At 45.9% G+C, this 16,472-nt stretch overlaps 2 protein-coding genes across 2 annotated transcripts in view; both read left to right on the top strand.

Annotated features, from left to right (window-relative positions):
- Positions 1-376: 376 nt before the first annotated feature.
- On the top strand, positions 377-1,433 carry LOC121480194 (L-lactate dehydrogenase B chain-like). Its single transcript, XM_041736545.1, has one exon. The coding sequence runs from the start codon at positions 408-410 to the stop codon at positions 1,410-1,412; it is 1,005 nt and encodes a 334-aa protein (XP_041592479.1). The 5' UTR covers positions 377-407; the 3' UTR covers positions 1,413-1,433.
- A 14,149-nt stretch (positions 1,434-15,582) lies between these two features.
- The window catches only part of SAMD3 (sterile alpha motif domain containing 3), a 39,465-nt gene continuing 38,575 nt past the window's right edge, over positions 15,583-16,472 (top strand). Inside the window, 1 exon segment of the mRNA XM_041733045.1 lies at positions 15,583-15,650. Coding sequence (XP_041588979.1) covers positions 15,583-15,650 — 68 coding nt within the window.

The raw sequence follows: 16,472 nt of genomic DNA, 5'->3' as shown, positions 1-16,472 counted from the left end.
GAGAAAAAGACAAACGCTCTCTGCTCTGACAGGGAAATATTTCCGAAATGGATTTCTTAATAAAAACAGCAACGTAAGATTGTGATGACGGCTGTACAACTCCGCAACGATCTGTATACTCACAATAGGCAAATGTTATGTCATACGGGTTATACCTCAAGATAGCCTTAAAAATAAGTAAATAAATATATATAAAGTTACTGTATTATTATTATGTAATATGTCATGCTGTAAACTCTGTTTCTTTTTTTAAAATGATGTGAAATAGTTGAATTTTGTGAAGATAGTGAAAGTGCTTTGAAAGTTGTAAATCTCCTCTCTCCTTGCGGATCCTGCGCAGGCGGAGACGTGCGCTGCTAACCTGGTCTCCCTCGTGCGACCCTTACAGCCGCTGGTTTCGGGGCACAATGGCAACTCTTAAGGAAAAACTGATTGCACCAGTTGCAGAAGAAGAGGCTGCAATCCCAAACAATAAGATCACTGTAGTGGGTGTTGGACAAGTTGGTATGGCATGTGCCATCAGCATTCTGGGAAAGTCTCTGGCTGATGAACTTGCCCTTGTGGATGTTTTAGAAGATAAACTCAAAGGAGAAATGATGGGTCTACAGCATGGGAGCTTATTTCTACAGACACCTAAAATTGTGGCAGATAAAGATTACTCTGTGACTGCCAATTCTAAGATTGTGGTGGTGACTGCAGGAGTCCGCCAGCAGGAGGGAGAGAGCCGCCTCAATCTGGTGCAAAGGAATGTTAATGTCTTCAAATTCATTATTCCTCAGATAGTCAAGTACAGTCCTGATTGTATCATAATTGTGGTTTCCAACCCAGTGGATATTCTTACATATGTTACCTGGAAACTAAGTGGACTACCCAAGCACCGTGTGATTGGAAGTGGGTGTAATCTGGATTCTGCTAGATTTCGCTATCTTATGGCTGAAAAACTTGGCATTCATCCCAGCAGCTGCCATGGATGGATTTTGGGAGAACATGGCGACTCAAGTGTGGCTGTGTGGAGTGGAGTGAATGTGGCAGGTGTTTTTCTTCAGGAACTGAATCCAGAAATGGGAACAGACAACAACAGTGAAAATTGGAAGGAAGTGCATAAGATGGTGGTTGAAAGTGCCTATGAAGTCATCAAGCTAAAAGGATATACCAACTGGGCTATTGGATTAAGTGTGGCTGATCTCATTGAATCCATGTTGAAAAATCTCTCCAGGATTCATCCAGTGTCAACAATGGTGAAGGGCATGTATGGTATTGAGAACGAAGTCTTCCTGAGTCTTCCGTGTATCCTGAACGCTCGGGGCTTAACCAGTGTGATCAATCAGAAGCTGAAGGATGATGAGGTTGCCCAGCTCAAGAAAAGTGCAGATACCTTGTGGGATATCCAGAAAGACCTAAAATATCTGTGACTTCTGGCTTCTAGGCTGTAGAAATTTAAAACCATGATGTAATTAACTGTGAGCCTTTAGTTTTTCATCCATATACATGGATCTCAGTTTGCTTTTATCTTCCTAAATATGTGAATCTGGGCTCACAGAATCAAAGCCCATGCTTGGTTTAATGCTTGCAATATGAGCCTTGAACAAATAAAATTAACTACTGTAAAAAAAAAAAAAAAAAAGAAAGTTGTAAATCTCTAGGCAGAGTGATATGACTAATAAAAATAAATAGTAATAAACATAAACAAATGTGTTTGGTGTACCTCTTCTACCAAAATAAAGGAACCCAAGATTATATATTTATATTATCTCATATTTGCATACAAACATAATGAAAGAGTAGTGGAAGAAAATGAACTTGGTCGCTTGCAGAAAGGGGATCTTTGGGATGCCTGGGTGGCTCAGGGGTTGAGTGTCTGCCTTTGACTCAGGCTGTGACCCTGGGGTCCTGGGATGGAGTCCCACATTGGGCTCCCAGCAGGGAGCCTGCTTCTCCCTCTGCCTGTGTCTCTCATGAATAAATAAATAAATCTAAAAAGAAAAAAAAAAAAAAGAAAGGGGACATTTGGTAGACGGAGATAGGAATGGGAAAAAAGATTTCTCTATATTTCTCTATATTCCTTTTAAAATAATTTCAATTTCTAAGTGAATATATTTCTAATTTGAAAATATTAAAATATATTTTTTACTTATCTAAAACAAAAAAAAAAGAACAGGTCAGCCTTTTTATGTCAAATGTTTGTTGAATGGATTTATTGGAAATAGGGATTATTGATCAGCAGTGATTCAAAATTCATGCAATTGTAATCCCTAATAAAAAATTTCTGTCCCAAAGATACTCTAGTAATTTAGGTATTTGGAGGAACATACCTACATTCCTATCTAAATGTAATTAAATGAGAAAACTTGGTTCCAAAAATTTATCAAGTTACCCTTGAGTTACCCTAAGAATGAACAGGGTTGTTTTCATGTGGAAGAGCCACACGAAAAGATTACCCACCAACCCCACTTTTTAAAGGGAAGTAATTTGGTTTTCACCTCAGAAGCGATTAGCTCATACCATGGAGTGATGTTCCATAAAATTAACTTTTAAAATAAGTTGATTTTTACATTTCAAGCACCAGATTAATCTTATATTCAGCAAGTCAGCTTCCACAGTGATAGCAATCAAGTGATTCTACTTGGGGTTTTGATTTTAAAAAGAAAACCCAGTAAATCCCAAATGCCAAGGTCACCTTTCAGCCAGTCTTGCTTTTTAAAGCGATTCCTTCCTAACGAAATGGCAGTTGAATAGAAACTCAAGCAGGTACTTGACATTTATCCTCGCACTCAACTCTGAATCCTTGATGGCCTCATTTAGTCTCCTTTCACATCGCTGGATTGCGGGGAGGATGGTGCGAAGCTTTCATTAGTCTAGAAATTAAATCAAGTCATTTCCATTTTGAGCTTGAAACTTAAAGTGTCAATGATCATTAACAATCAAGTCAGAGAGTTAAGGTTGTCTAATAATCAGGGGCTCTATACAAGATGACAAATCCATTTAGGGGCAATTTCCCTTTCTTAGCAGCTCTCTGAGTGCACATCAGAACTCCCAACCAGCCTGTGTCATCTCCCACATGAGGCCAGAAATTAAACGAGAATAATTTTTGTGCTGGTGTGGCTCCTGGCACCGAAACGGGAAGCGTGAACCCTGGGTGACCTAGGAAGGTGGGTCGCCCCACTAACTCAGCTAATACCTCAGCTGGATTTTAGAAATGAATAGACAGGATTTGGCTGCAGGTGTTCGTTTCCTTGAAAAAAAGGTCAGCGGAGAGGAAAAGTTCCTACTTTGCTCTCTGCTATTTCTGTGGCTCTCCTGTTCTGTTTCCGCCTTTGGCTGCAGAGAAATACAAGCAAAAACTGGGCTGTGGGATATCACTGAGGGTTGCCCCCCCCCCCGCCCCGTGTCTGCGCAGCGTGGCTAGTGGGATGTGGCTCCTGACATTCAGGGGAGTCTCTGCTGAGGAGCCTGGGCTGGTCTGCCGCGCCCTGGCCTTGGGTTCCCCTTGGGTCCCTTCCTGCCAGGCTTTGAAACCCGAGGCTTCTGAGGGATCAGAGAGAGGGGGTGAGGGCACAGGGCTGCACATCAATCTCCGTGGTGACACTGCCCTCAGGGACAGTCCAGTTACCACCAGGACCGAAGGGTTCACGGCCTCTGTCCCCAGAAGGTGCCGCCTAGGCCCTTGTTTGTCAAGTGATGGAATTGCCTTTGCTGTGATTCCTCAGGAGGCCTGTCTGTGTGACGGGTCCTTGGGGCATCTGTGGAGGCCGAATCCAGTGAGATTCTCTGTCGGTCGCAGAGTTCTCTGAGTGTAGGCATCCTAGGACATGGACAGGGGCCTGTGCCTTGAGAGTGGCTGCAGGCTTGGTGTGGATCCCTCCCAGACGACCCCTCTGGGTCCCTTCTTTGGGCTCTGATTTGTCCCCTTTCCCTCAGCTCTGATATGTCCCCTTTCCCTCAGCTCTGATTTGTCCCCCTTCCCCAGGTCTGATTTGTCCCCCTTCCCTCTGCTCTGATTTGTCCCCTTTCCCTCAGCTTTGATATGTCCCCTTTCCCTCAGCTCTGATTTGTCCCCCTTCCCCAGCTCTGATTTGTCCCTCTTCCCTCTGCTCTGATTTGTCCCCTTTCCCTCAGCTATGATTTGTCCCCCTTCCCTCAGCTCTGGTCAATCAAATGCATGCCATTGCAGTGAGTCTCTCTAGAGACTGGCTGACCCTAATATGATCGTGAGGCCCCGTGCTGGCAGCTAGCTGGTCTGAGACAAGGGTAGCTCTGCCCCTGCAGCTGGCCTGAGGCGAGGTCAGCTTTGTGAGGTGTGGGAGCCCCACCGACCACTTTGCCCACCCCCCCACCTCTACCTCGCTGGCCGGTCAGGAACTCAGCACCATGAGCTCAGCTGGCACCACAGTGGACACCCCGAGACTGTGTGTCACCCTGTGGAACACCCTCTGTCTTCCCACCTGCCGGATCTTCTGTTAGGAAAGGCTTCCATGGTGAGGCCAGCTGACCCTCCGCCAGGAGCAGGCCAGCCTTACCAAGTCCGGGCTCAGTGTAATAACCGGAAGTGCAGAGTGGGGAATTAGCTGGTTGCCTGTCATCACCACCACAGTCAGAGGAGCAGACACCCAGTCACTGTCTTATTCTTTTTTTTTTTTTAATTTAAGTATTTATTTTGGAGAGAGACAGAGCATGAGGAGGGGCAGAGGCAGAGGGAGGACTTCCAGCAGGCGCTGTGCGGAGCTCGAAGCCACGACCCTGAGGTCGTGACTGGCACTGAAACCAAGAGTCGGGGGGGAGGCTTCGCCAACTGAGCCACCTGGACGCCCCAGTTACCCTCCTCCCTACAGAAGAGGAACCAGAGACATGGGTCATGTGTGCACCCAAGGTCACTCCTTGAGGACTAGGGAAGGCCCAGACGTGAACGCTGGCTGTCCCCTCCCACCACAAGCCTCTCTTGGCGCCCTTGGCCTTGGGCCCCACCCCCACGAGACTGTGCGACCAGCACCCATGGCTCTCGCTCTGGGTGCAGCGGGACACGGGAGGGGGTGCAGGGTGCCACAGGTGGGCAAGACAGCCCGAAGAGCAGAGGAGGACCCGTCCCCACCAGCTCACTTCTGTGTCCCACCCGGCAACTCCTGAAGTCAGAGGACAGCTTGTGTCCCTGAGGAACCTCAGCGGCTTTCCCCAGTCCTCCAGGTGACTTCTCCCCCAGTCCCGTGGGTCTGGGGCCATCCTGGCCTGCCCTGGGTGCGTGCTGGCCAAGAAAGCCCATGGGCAGTGGGGGAGGGCTTCCCCCGGCGGGGTCGGACCTTGGGGCTCTGGGGCAGCGCTGCTGGCTGGGGGCACGTTTCTCCTACTTCAGGGTCTGGTGACACAGCACGAGACAACCTGTGCCCTACCCAAAATAGTGCTCCAGAGCCCTGCGGGACCAGGTGCAATCTATTGAAATTAAATAAAATTAAGACTTCATTTACTCCCCCATATTTCAAATATTTAGTAACTGTGTGTGGCCAGGCACTCCTGAATTGGATGATGCTAATGGAAAATATACTCTTACAAATGATAAAAGTTCTATTTTTCAGCACCAGGCTATGCTGTTATGGAAGACGGATCAGGGCTGTCGCTTCTAGGAAGCAACTGGGGAAAAAAAAAACCCTATGTGTGTGTGTGTGTGTGTGTGTGTGTGTGTATGCCTGCTTAAAATTCTCTCCCTCTGTCCCTTCCCCTGCTCTCACATGTTCTTTCTCTAAAAAAAGAAAGAAAGGAAAAGAAAAGAAAAGAGAAAAATGTACACACATGCAATGTTTAAGGTCTTTGAAGTCTTGGTTTTCTCATCCAAGCCACCTCGGTGCCCCAGGACAGAGCGTGAGTGCAGGCGGAGCTGGGGAGCAGGACACCGAGGACCCTCCCACAAGCTCTTACCAGAATGTTTCAGCTTCGATTACTCGACCAGCTTTCAATCCTCCTGGCTTAGTGCCCAGTCCATATTCCTTCATCTTGACCACGAGATGGTGACAAGACCGCTTCCCCAAGGACACAGCTTATTTGTTCATTGGATCCATCGACAAACATTCGCCGAGGAGCCACCCTCGTGCGCGGGGAGGGTCCCAGGGTCATGCAACCAAGAGGCAAACAGACAGCCGCGAAGCTGGAAGCTCGGGAGATGCCGTGTCCTGGGCATGACGAGGGCAGCCCAACCGCCTCCCCGTCCCCTGTCCCTGCGTGGTCCCGGCCCACTATTCATTCCCACCACAAAGTCCTCTGGGTCATGACAAAATGCTTTAAACACAAAGGGTTTCGGTAGAATGTCGTTCCCTGACGGGCTCACAGTACTGGCTTCTCCCTTTAGGTTCTCAAGGTCTCTTCAGGGACCTCGGGGGAAATGAACACGCCTTCCTTCCTTTAGCCACGTGGTCCACGCCGTCGTGCATCACACCTGCACCCGGGGCAACAGCACAGCAGCATCAAGCCCTTCTTTGTCTTAGACGTCGCTTCTGAAAGACAATCATGACTTCATGCAAAATCTGACGGGCCTGTATAAGGACTTGTCTAATGAGTCATGAGAGGAGAAAAATGGTTTTCTGCAACCATGAAACTCACCTACGCCCCAGAGTCTACACCAGTGTGTTGGACGACCACTGAGGCCACGGCGTGGAGCTTTGCTGATGCCTGCGCAGTGGCTGCTCCTGTCTGGTAGGCAGGCGGCCCATGCCCCAGAACGATCACCCGTCGCGCACTTCAGCAGCCGTGGAGTCCCCCGGCTCTGCGCTTCACCTCCAGGATCTCTTCGTTCACTCGTCACTGATGAATGGCTTGTCCCGCGCCACACATGGGACCCGGTGCTAGGACCACACAGTTGGAGAAGTTGGGGTCCTGGTCACAAGGGGGTCATTAGGGTAGAGAAAGCATAGACTTATGGTGCGCTTCATCTCCGTGTGATGCCATCGGAGAGCCACTGCACGATACCGTGGGGCACCTGACTCGTGTTTGCCGCCCCTCCTGTTAATACCTATGACTTACTTAATTCTTTAAGAAGTGTTCCACATGCAGGTATAAATCTCTGTCGAGTAAGTCAGTAGTGCGATACTGATGTGTCGCTATTTCACAGCAATTCCATATCAAGCTCTGAGTCCTTGTGCCGCCAGAGTTAGGACTCTCACCCCTGAGGGCTCTGCCCCAGATTTCGCGACACGGGCACCGCCAAAGCAGTAAGGGCAGAAGGTTGGAAGGGGGCCCATCTGGCGGTTGGCTGTTGGACACACAGTCTTCCATCAAAGCTCCCACCGTCCTGGGCGCCCGGGGGGCTCGGCTAGATGAGCATCCAGCTCTTGGTTTCAGCTCAGTCACCATCTCAGGGTCACGGGCAGAGCTCCTCCTTGGGCTCCACACTCCGTGGAGAGTCTGCTCGAGATGCTCTCTGCCTTCCCCGTCCCTCACACTCTCTCTCTCTCCATCTCTGTCTCTCCCTCAATATATGAATAAATCATGAAAAAATAACCCCTCCACATCTATGAATGATGTAGCAGGAAATCACAATATGTTGAATTATTCCTCTAACTTTTATAATCATGAAAATCAGCTTATTTAAGCAGGGACCTGAACAGATCATGTGTCGTATCAGCATCGTTCACAACAGCTAAAAGGTGGGAGCAACCCAATGTCCATCAACAAATAGAAGTATAAACAAAATGTGGTATGAACATACCAAGAAATATTACCCAGCCTTAAAAAAGAAGGAGATTCGGACGCACACTAAAGCATTGAAGAGTTAACACTAAGTGAAAAAAGCCAGTCCCAGAAGGACGAACAGAACACAATTCCACTTATATGAGGTACTTAGACTAGTCAGATTCCTGGGGACGAAAAGTAGGATGGTGGTTATCAGGGGACAAGGATGGGAGGAGCAGACAGGAGGTATTGTTTAGCGGCTGTAGAGTTTCAGTTTGGGATGGTGAGAAAGTTTGGGTAGTAGCAATGGTTGCACAACTACGTGAATGTACTTAATGCCATGAGTGGCTCACACAAAAATGGTTAAAATGGTAAATTTTACTTTAATAAATATTGTATGGCAATAGAAACATCAATAAACATCAGGGTGCTTTCTTTCACCTTCTCAGTTTTATGAAAAAAAAATCATCACAAATACAACATGACTACAATACTTTCAGTGGCGTGTACACGATCACTTTTAAAAAAGGGAAAGGAGAAAAAAATGAGTGGGAAATATCAGAAAGGGAGACAGAACATGAGAGACTCCTAACTCTGGGAAACAAACCAGGGGTGGTGGAAGGGGAGGTGGGCAGGGGGTGGGGGTGACTGGGTGACGGGCACTGAGTGGGGCACTTGACAGGATGAGCACTGGGGGTTATGCTAGATGTTGGCAAATTGAACACCAATAAAAAATAAATTCATTAAAAAAAGTGCTAAAAAAATTCTCAATGGTATCATTTAGACAGAATGACATTTTAGGGCAGTTTGCAAACTTCGACGTGTTGGGCCACACAAACTGGAAGGAAGTCATCATGAATATTTCGATTGCTTCTCCGACTTAGCTACTCAGAAGACTCAGTGGAGAGAATGTGAAATGCTTATTGCAGGAACTCACCCAAACCACCTGAAAGAGGGTCTTCTGGGGCAAGGTGTGGGGATCCATATGTTCTTGAAGCTCCTCCAGTTGACTCTTATATTAGATCAGCTGGGAAACACATTTTTTTAGGATAAAATTGGGAGTCCTGACTTCAGCAGAGAGAGAGGCAGGGAATCAGCAGCAGCCCTGTACCCCCTGGGCGGCCCCTCGGGTGCCACCCTCCGGCCTCTGCTAACAGCCCGTCCCCAGGAGGCTGAGTCCCCACTGGCTCCTGTGGACAGTCCGCAGCAGCAAAGGGAAGACTGTACGAGGGTGAGGATAACCGGCGGAGGATGCGGCAGGTGGAGAAAGGGCTTAGCGAGGTCGGTAGACACGGAGGCCGGGGTAGAGCCTGCAGCAGGGGGACACCCTGGAGCCTGGGCCCCTGTTGGCACCAGAGCTGAGCCCGCGGCTGCACTTCTGGAGCTGTGTTCTAGGTGCCAAGAGATTTTAGACAATGAGTTAGTTTTAGGCCTGGTTACGGAAGTACTGATTTGGGGGGTCCTATTTTAAGGTTTTTTGGAAGACCTAAGTTCTGAACCAAATTTGGTTTTTTTCCTCTTCTTCCAGACGACCCTTAATGTTTACCCGGGGGCACCACGTTTGTGCTCGAATGGGATTAAACCCATTCCGACTGTGCTGAAAGACAGTCAGACGGAAATTCTTTTTTTCTTGATTGTAGAGATTTTTAAAGATTTGTTTGCTGTGATAGAATCTAAAAAGGAAAAGTGTATTTTATTAGAATCCTTACGTCCTTATTTTTCCAGTACGATTACCTTACCACTTATTTGTTATCATTCGTGATGATCTTTCCCTGGGCACCTTACTGTTTTCCCCGTGCTCACTTGTTCGGTCCTCCTGTCTCTCTCTGTCTCTCTCATTCATTCTCTCTCTCTCTCTCTCTCTCCCACACACACACACACACACGTTGAGGCACACACACTCGGACTTAAAATTAGACGACAGCCGACCAGTCGGTACCACTTTTACTTCGTTGGACTGATTTTTTTTTTAAAGACTAGCTCTGTATGAATGAAAAGTTTGAACATCTCTGCCTATCTCAGAAGAATCCAGGGATGACAGAGGCAGGAGCATTTGTCACTCATTCAGTATCATTTTTTTTTATTGTTTTTAGGATTATTTATTTATTTATTTATTTATTTATTTATTTATGAGAGAGAGAGAGAGAGCATGAGCGGGGGAGGCAGAGGGAGAAGCAGACTCCCCAATGAGCTGGGAGCCACACCTGGGACTCGATCCTGGACCCTGAGATCACGACCCCAGCCGAGGTAGAGGCTCACCCGCTGAGCCCCCAGGCCCATGCAGTCCCAGTCTCGTGGGGGAACTACAGTATCCTGCGCCTCTTTCACCCCTGCCCCCCACCTGTGCTGTGTGTCTCACTGCACTGAGAGGAGCCACCACCTGGTGGCCTTTCCCTAGAGAAGGTTCTGTAAAGCCCAACTGGTACTCAGCACACGGATGAAGAGATCCCAGCCTGCCCCAGAAGCTGAGCCTCCTGGAAGGATACAACAAGCTGCTGCCCCGCGCTCTGACACACGAGAGGCTCCCGAGAACAGTTCAGCAACTGCCACGTCTCCATCACACAAGTTCCTGCTACCGTTCAGAATACGGAATGGGCACCTGCACCATTGTGAGGACGTGGAGTTGTGCGGTAAAGTCACACTATGCCATGTGTGTGCTCGGTAGAGGATCATGCACTCTACTTCTAGGGGCTCACCAGGAAAGGCAAGCCCCATGCTCGAGGGCTTTCTTGGGCACAAGCTCTGAGCCCCTGAATCAACACCTGCATCCTAACATCCATGTTACCATCTCTGCCTTAACGTCGCTGTGGCAAATGGTTTCCTGATCAATAGATCTTCTAAGAGTTAAAAAAAAAAAGTTAATTGATAAGGAATTAAATCTATTTGAAGATTCATCGTTGTTCACATCCACCTACATGGGTACCTATCACTTTTCTCACGACCTGCTTCCTGCCAGAGCTGACGAGCCTTAACTCTCTGACATCCAGCCTGTTTCCACATCGTTTTCTGCTTCCGGGCGTCCGCAGTGCATCCTGGAGGGCATCTCGCTTCTCTTTTCCAGGACACAGCCACGGCTCTGCCCGTTGCCACTCAGAAATAAAAGCACAGCATTGCCAGAACTTCTGATTTTTCAAAATAAATCAAGATTTCCAGATTTTTATTGAAGTCTTCCCTTTTTAAAATATAATAAATCAAACCACTTTGTTGGCTGGATCTGGCCTAGCCCTCACTCTTTCAATCTTCTGGTATAGACCTGATGGATTGACGCCTCTCCAGCAATGATCCATTAATATCACTTTTTATCTTTTATCTTTAAAACCCCAACTTCCCCCAAAATAAAATTTTGTTTTCTAATTCATTAGCCTCAAAGTTTTGAGAAGTTTAGAAAACAAAATGCATTCATTCCACCAACCCGAGGAAACCACTCTCATTTTTTGGTGCATGTTTTCCCAGTCTTTGTGCTGCCCATATATTTAGCTGTATTTTTATTTCATACTTCCTACACCATTGAAGCATATTATAGGCTTATTTTCAATTAACTGTACTTTATGACTGTTTCCCTGGATTGCTATTTTTCTAAAACACTATCTAAACACTATCTAAACACTAAATTACTATGCAGTAATTAATACTGCATAATATTCCATTTAAATATAAGTTACCATAATTCAGTAGCCAATTTCAATTTCTGGAAACTTAGTAAGTCCAATCCCTTTGCTCTTCTAGCCATTGCGAGACAGCCCATATCTATGCTATTTTCTGGTAATGTCCTTAGGGTAAAGTCTTAGACATGCTATTTTCGGGTCAAACTGTAGGAGTTTTTTTGATGATTTTCCATTTACATTAGTGGCCCTCGAAGAGACTGGGGTTCAGTGCTACTCTTTCCGTTATAAGCTATGGGGACTTTAACTGAATTACATCTATGAACCTCAGCATTTTGACTAATGAAATGAGAATAATACCACAGAATGAGTCGTAGCAATTTATACTCTTTAGCAACATGTAAGAGAATGTTAGACCTCACATTCTTTCTAATCTGTCTTTTTTTAATTCTCACCTTTTCCAAAAGAGTAAATGAAAATGGCACTTAATCATTTTTATTACAAAGAATGTTGAACAGATTTAAAATTTTGTTCATGAATTGCCCCTTCCTATTTAACTTTTTAAACTTTTTATTAAAGATTCCAGTTAGTTAACATACAGTGTAATATTAGTTTCAGGTATACAATTTACTAATTCAACACTTCCACACAAAATATCATATTCCTAAAAAAAATATATCATATTCCTTATAATTATACATTATATGTGTATACATAAATATTTTTACTTTTTAGTAGTCAAATCTATCAATCTTTTATTTTTATTTTATAATTTTATTTCAGAGGATTTTCATTCCTTTTTATTTAATTTTCATATTTAATTATTTAACTCCTCTGAGGAATTTAGTTCATAGATGATAGGAGATAGTGTCCTAACAAAATCTGTTGAAAAATCCCTCCTCTCACTACCAATTTGATAACCAACGTCTTTTTAGTACTTCCATGTGTATATTTCTGTTTTCAGATTTCTATTCTGTTCCAGTGATTGACCCTCTTTTGCTCCAGTGCCACGGTTTTACATCTATTATAATTTTATAGGACTTTTGAACATCTGGGAATGAAAACCCTTTAGCCAAGAATTTCTATCTTTTTCTGCCCATTTGTCCTTCCAGATGAATACGAGCACCATAGTTATGTAAAAACGTCGAACAGGGTTTGAACAGTAATTGGAGTTCATAGATTAATTCAGAGAGAACTGACATCTTCAGACTGTCAAGACTTGTCCGCTACACAGTCAGCTCCTGATAGAAGTTAATGGGCTCGCAGATTTCTCTGGCAAGAACCCAGAGGGCTGCGGTCTGCGTTGCTGACCCATTGGCTTTGACAGTCAACTGGGCAGAAGCAAGGATGGACCCTAGTTCGATTCCAAGGCCAAAAGACCTGGGTGTTTGTGACTCAAAAAATCTCAAAAGTCCTGGGACTCTGACCCATCGCTATTTTCTCATTAGTTTAATGAAACTCCCAGATAAATTGCTCTTTAGTTTCTTTACAAACGTAAAAAATATAAAATTTAAGTTCCCATCATGGTGTTCCCCACTTCTCTCCCTCGCGTTTCTTGGGGGTGGTGTAAACTGCAGACACCTCCGGTAAGTTCTGCAGGACACAAGGAACCGAGAAAGACCTAGTAGTTCTCACAAAAATCAAGATTTTATTTATTTTTTTTAAATCAAGATTTTAATCAGTAAGTTCAACCATAAGAAATCTCTGATCTTAGATTCTTGTAGGTACAAAAATGACAATTGCACGTGGTTCAGCTTAATGTCCCCGGAGAGCCCCTGTCGGTGTGTTTCATTGGCTTGCCGCCAGCTAACTCTGTAGATCTCATTCCGTTTTGCCAGTGATTCATGAAAAAAACTAGTTTTATTTCCATAATTTTTTTAAAGATTTATTTATGTATGTATTTATGTATTTATGTATTTATGTATTTATTTATTTATTTATGATAGACAGAGAGAGAGAGAGAGAGAGAGAGGCAGAGACACAGGAGGAGGGAGAAGCAGTCTCCATGCTGTGAGTTTGACGTGGGACTTGATCCTGGGACTCCAGGATGGCGCCCTGGGCCAAAGGCAGGCGCCAAACCACTGAGCCACCCAGGGATCCCTATTTCCATAATTAAAAAAAAAAAAAAGATTTATCCATTGATTTATTTCAGAGAGAGAGCGAGCGCACAAGTAGGAGCGGCAGAGAGAATCCCAAACCGACTGAGTGCTGAGTGCAGAGGCTACTCAGGGCTGCGTCTCATGACTCTGGGGTTGTGACCTGAGCCCAACCCCAACTGTACCACTTGGGCATCCCTATATCCATAATTTTTTGAGAGATTGATATCTTTCTAAAATGAAGGAAAAATTGATGCATATACGAAAGTTTAGTAAAAACTTAACCCTTCCTTGTCATACACGATTTACCTCAGGTAAGAACACTGTTTGCTGGAATTTGTGTGGCTGGCTCGGCAAATAATCCTTCTACCGCAGGCACTACGCGACCACGACTTCCCCGAGCGTCCCTTTATCTGTAGACTGGGAACCAGGACCCCCTGTTCTTGGGGAGCTTTCCTGTCCTGTCTGCTCTTCCTCCCTCCCCTGGGCTTGCCTTTCCAACCCGGCTCGTCCACCTGCAGGCCCCAGTCTCATCCACCCAGGCCCCTGGGCTCATCCATCTGCAGCACCTGTAGGCCCCGGGTCTCATCCAACTTGCAGGCCCCGGGGCTCGTCCTCCTGCAGGCCCTGGGATCTCATGCACCTGTAGGCACCTGGGTCTCATCCACCTGCAGGCCCCGGGTCTCATCCACCTGCAGGCTCCCAGGCTCATCCACCTGGAAACCCAGCCCAGTGGGCTTTCCATGGCACCCCCACAACTGACTGCTCATGCGCCGGCTTACATTCTGGGCAAGGCTTCCAAGCCCCTCCTCACCAGTCACCCTGCTCTGAGTTACCCAGGCAGGAAACATGCTGATGACCAAGGTGGGCCAGGTGTCCCAGCTGGCCATTCCAGATTCACACCTGCTGGTCCAGTGGTGGCCGGGATGCACCACGACCCAAAGCAGAGGAGAGGGCTCGCTTCAGTGGAGAGCACTGAGGTCATCGCAAGGCTGGGGCCGACAGGGTGGTCTGGACATTGCTCCGCATCACTGCCTTAGACCTAAATCAGTACCCCTGCCTTCCTTCTTCTTCTCTAACAGGACCTGATTTTTTGCTAACTGGCTTGTTCCTTCAAGAACAGCCACGGTTTCAGGTGTCCTTGGCCGGGGGGGGGGGGGGGGGGGGGGGGGCACAAGGCGTGGCTCCAGGAGAGGACTCAGGCCACCAGTCAAACTTTTAAGAATCTCTTTGTTGCCTCAGCTCTGGGACCCTGGGAAAAGAAAAAGAAAAAAAATGTAAATGGCAGGAAAAAAGTGAAAAAATGTTTTCATATTTTCTTTAAAAGTGCCTGTTTGTCGTTGATGTCGTTATAGGCCACATTACTCTTGAAGATCGCAGACCGCATTGGCGGCAGCTTGCACTATCTTCCTCTGGAGCTTTTAACAAGTTTCTTGAATAAAACTTGCCCTTAGGCTGCTTTAGCTGAAGTCCTACCTCTTCCCCGCGTCAGTTAGATGCAATCCTTTAATATTCACTACAAACTTATTTTATGAGAGTATAATCTAATTGCATAATGAAAATGGTTTGGCTGGAGTGTTCACACATAACATCATTATGTTATTCTCCCTTCATTATTGTGCCTTAAAATATTTAGTGAGAATACTTGCCCTCACATTTCAAGATTTTCTCAAATGTTTCTTCAACTGCTAGATACACAGTGAAGCTGCTGGATACGTATTTTATCATTTGACATATCTCCTGTTCCTTTATGATGTAGAAGGTCATAAATAACATATCCATTATTTATGTGGGAGGAAGCTGCATGGTCGCGACTCAAAGATGTCACACTGTCTCGGAAATAAAATTATTTTCTTAAAAATCCAGAAAAACGAATGGTCACACACCATGCTTCTTTAATCTGATCGTGTATGTATGAGGTTATAATTTGATGACTGTTTTTGCTTTTCCCAGAAGTGGAATCAGGTAAAAATCTGGGAATTTAAAAATATGAGGCGGTTTCCAAGTTCTTATTTTATTTTCGAATTTCCTCCTTTGCGTTGATGGCCGCAGGGCAGTGTCGCCTACTCTGCATACCTTTTAATGTTGGACGTTTAGAGAATTGTGGGTTTTTTTTTTTTTTTCTTTTCTTTTCTATTACTTTTTTTTTTTTTTTTAAGTCTTACTCTTCACAAGGAAGCCAGAAGTGTGACAGGAAGGTGTGATTTTTAATTTACACCAGAGCCTCGCAAATAATGGCTTTTCACAGGGTGCTGCGGCAGCTTCGCCTGCAGGAGGAGGCCCGGGCTCCCAGGCCCCGCATGTGAGCAGAGCCCAGCTCGTGCAATCCCGCCGGCGCTCTTCTCCCTTTAACCCTGGTCTGCACTCGTGCGGCCTGCGAACGCGGACGAGCAGGAGCCGTCCACTTGCTCTCTAGGAAAGGAATCTGGTAGCCGGTTATGTGTTCAGACCGTTGAGGCACGAAAGGTGACCGGGTACCCCCGGCCGTGCTAAGGGCTGTGCTGGGCCTTCTCGCGGCCTCGAACCCACAACAGTGAGTAGTACAGTGATGCTAATTCTGGGAACCTCCAGCGATGAAGCTCAAGGACACAATCTAATAAATATTTGTACCCTTCTTTACGACCCCATTTCTCTGAGTGGCTCTGTGCTGTCCTCGCAAAGTCCGCGTCCGTCCCCTGCTCAAGCAAACCTGCGTCGCGTGGATGAAATGCGGATATAGAAAGTCATGCTGAACGATGAAAATGCTTTAAGTTTTGGGGCTGCCTCCCCCAACCACTTAAAGTAATTTGAATTGAATTATTTAAAAAACAAAAACAGGGAATGACTTGCTAAAAATTACTGAAATTGGTATACTTTTTAAAGTTTTCTAAGCAGTTGCAGAAGAACAGTGGCTTGGGAAAACTAAGAGCCAAAGAATGTATCTTGCAAACTTTATATACACATCTCTCCACCTAGCCATTATTTACATATTTAATTCTTTTCCCATTTTGAATCTGCCCAACTAATTTTTTTTTTTAATTTTCAATCAACGTGCCCATTTTTCCTGATTGGCTTTCCAATCATAGTGCTGTTCCACACCATCCTGGCCCCGAATGGGATACGCAAGAGGACTCGTGGAAGGGTG

Source organism: Vulpes lagopus, chromosome 2 (assembly GCF_018345385.1).
Source record: "Vulpes lagopus strain Blue_001 chromosome 2, ASM1834538v1, whole genome shotgun sequence".
Taxonomy (NCBI): domain Eukaryota; kingdom Metazoa; phylum Chordata; class Mammalia; order Carnivora; family Canidae; genus Vulpes; species Vulpes lagopus.
Note: the sequence above shows the minus strand (reverse complement) of the source record. Positions and strands in the feature narration are given on the sequence as shown.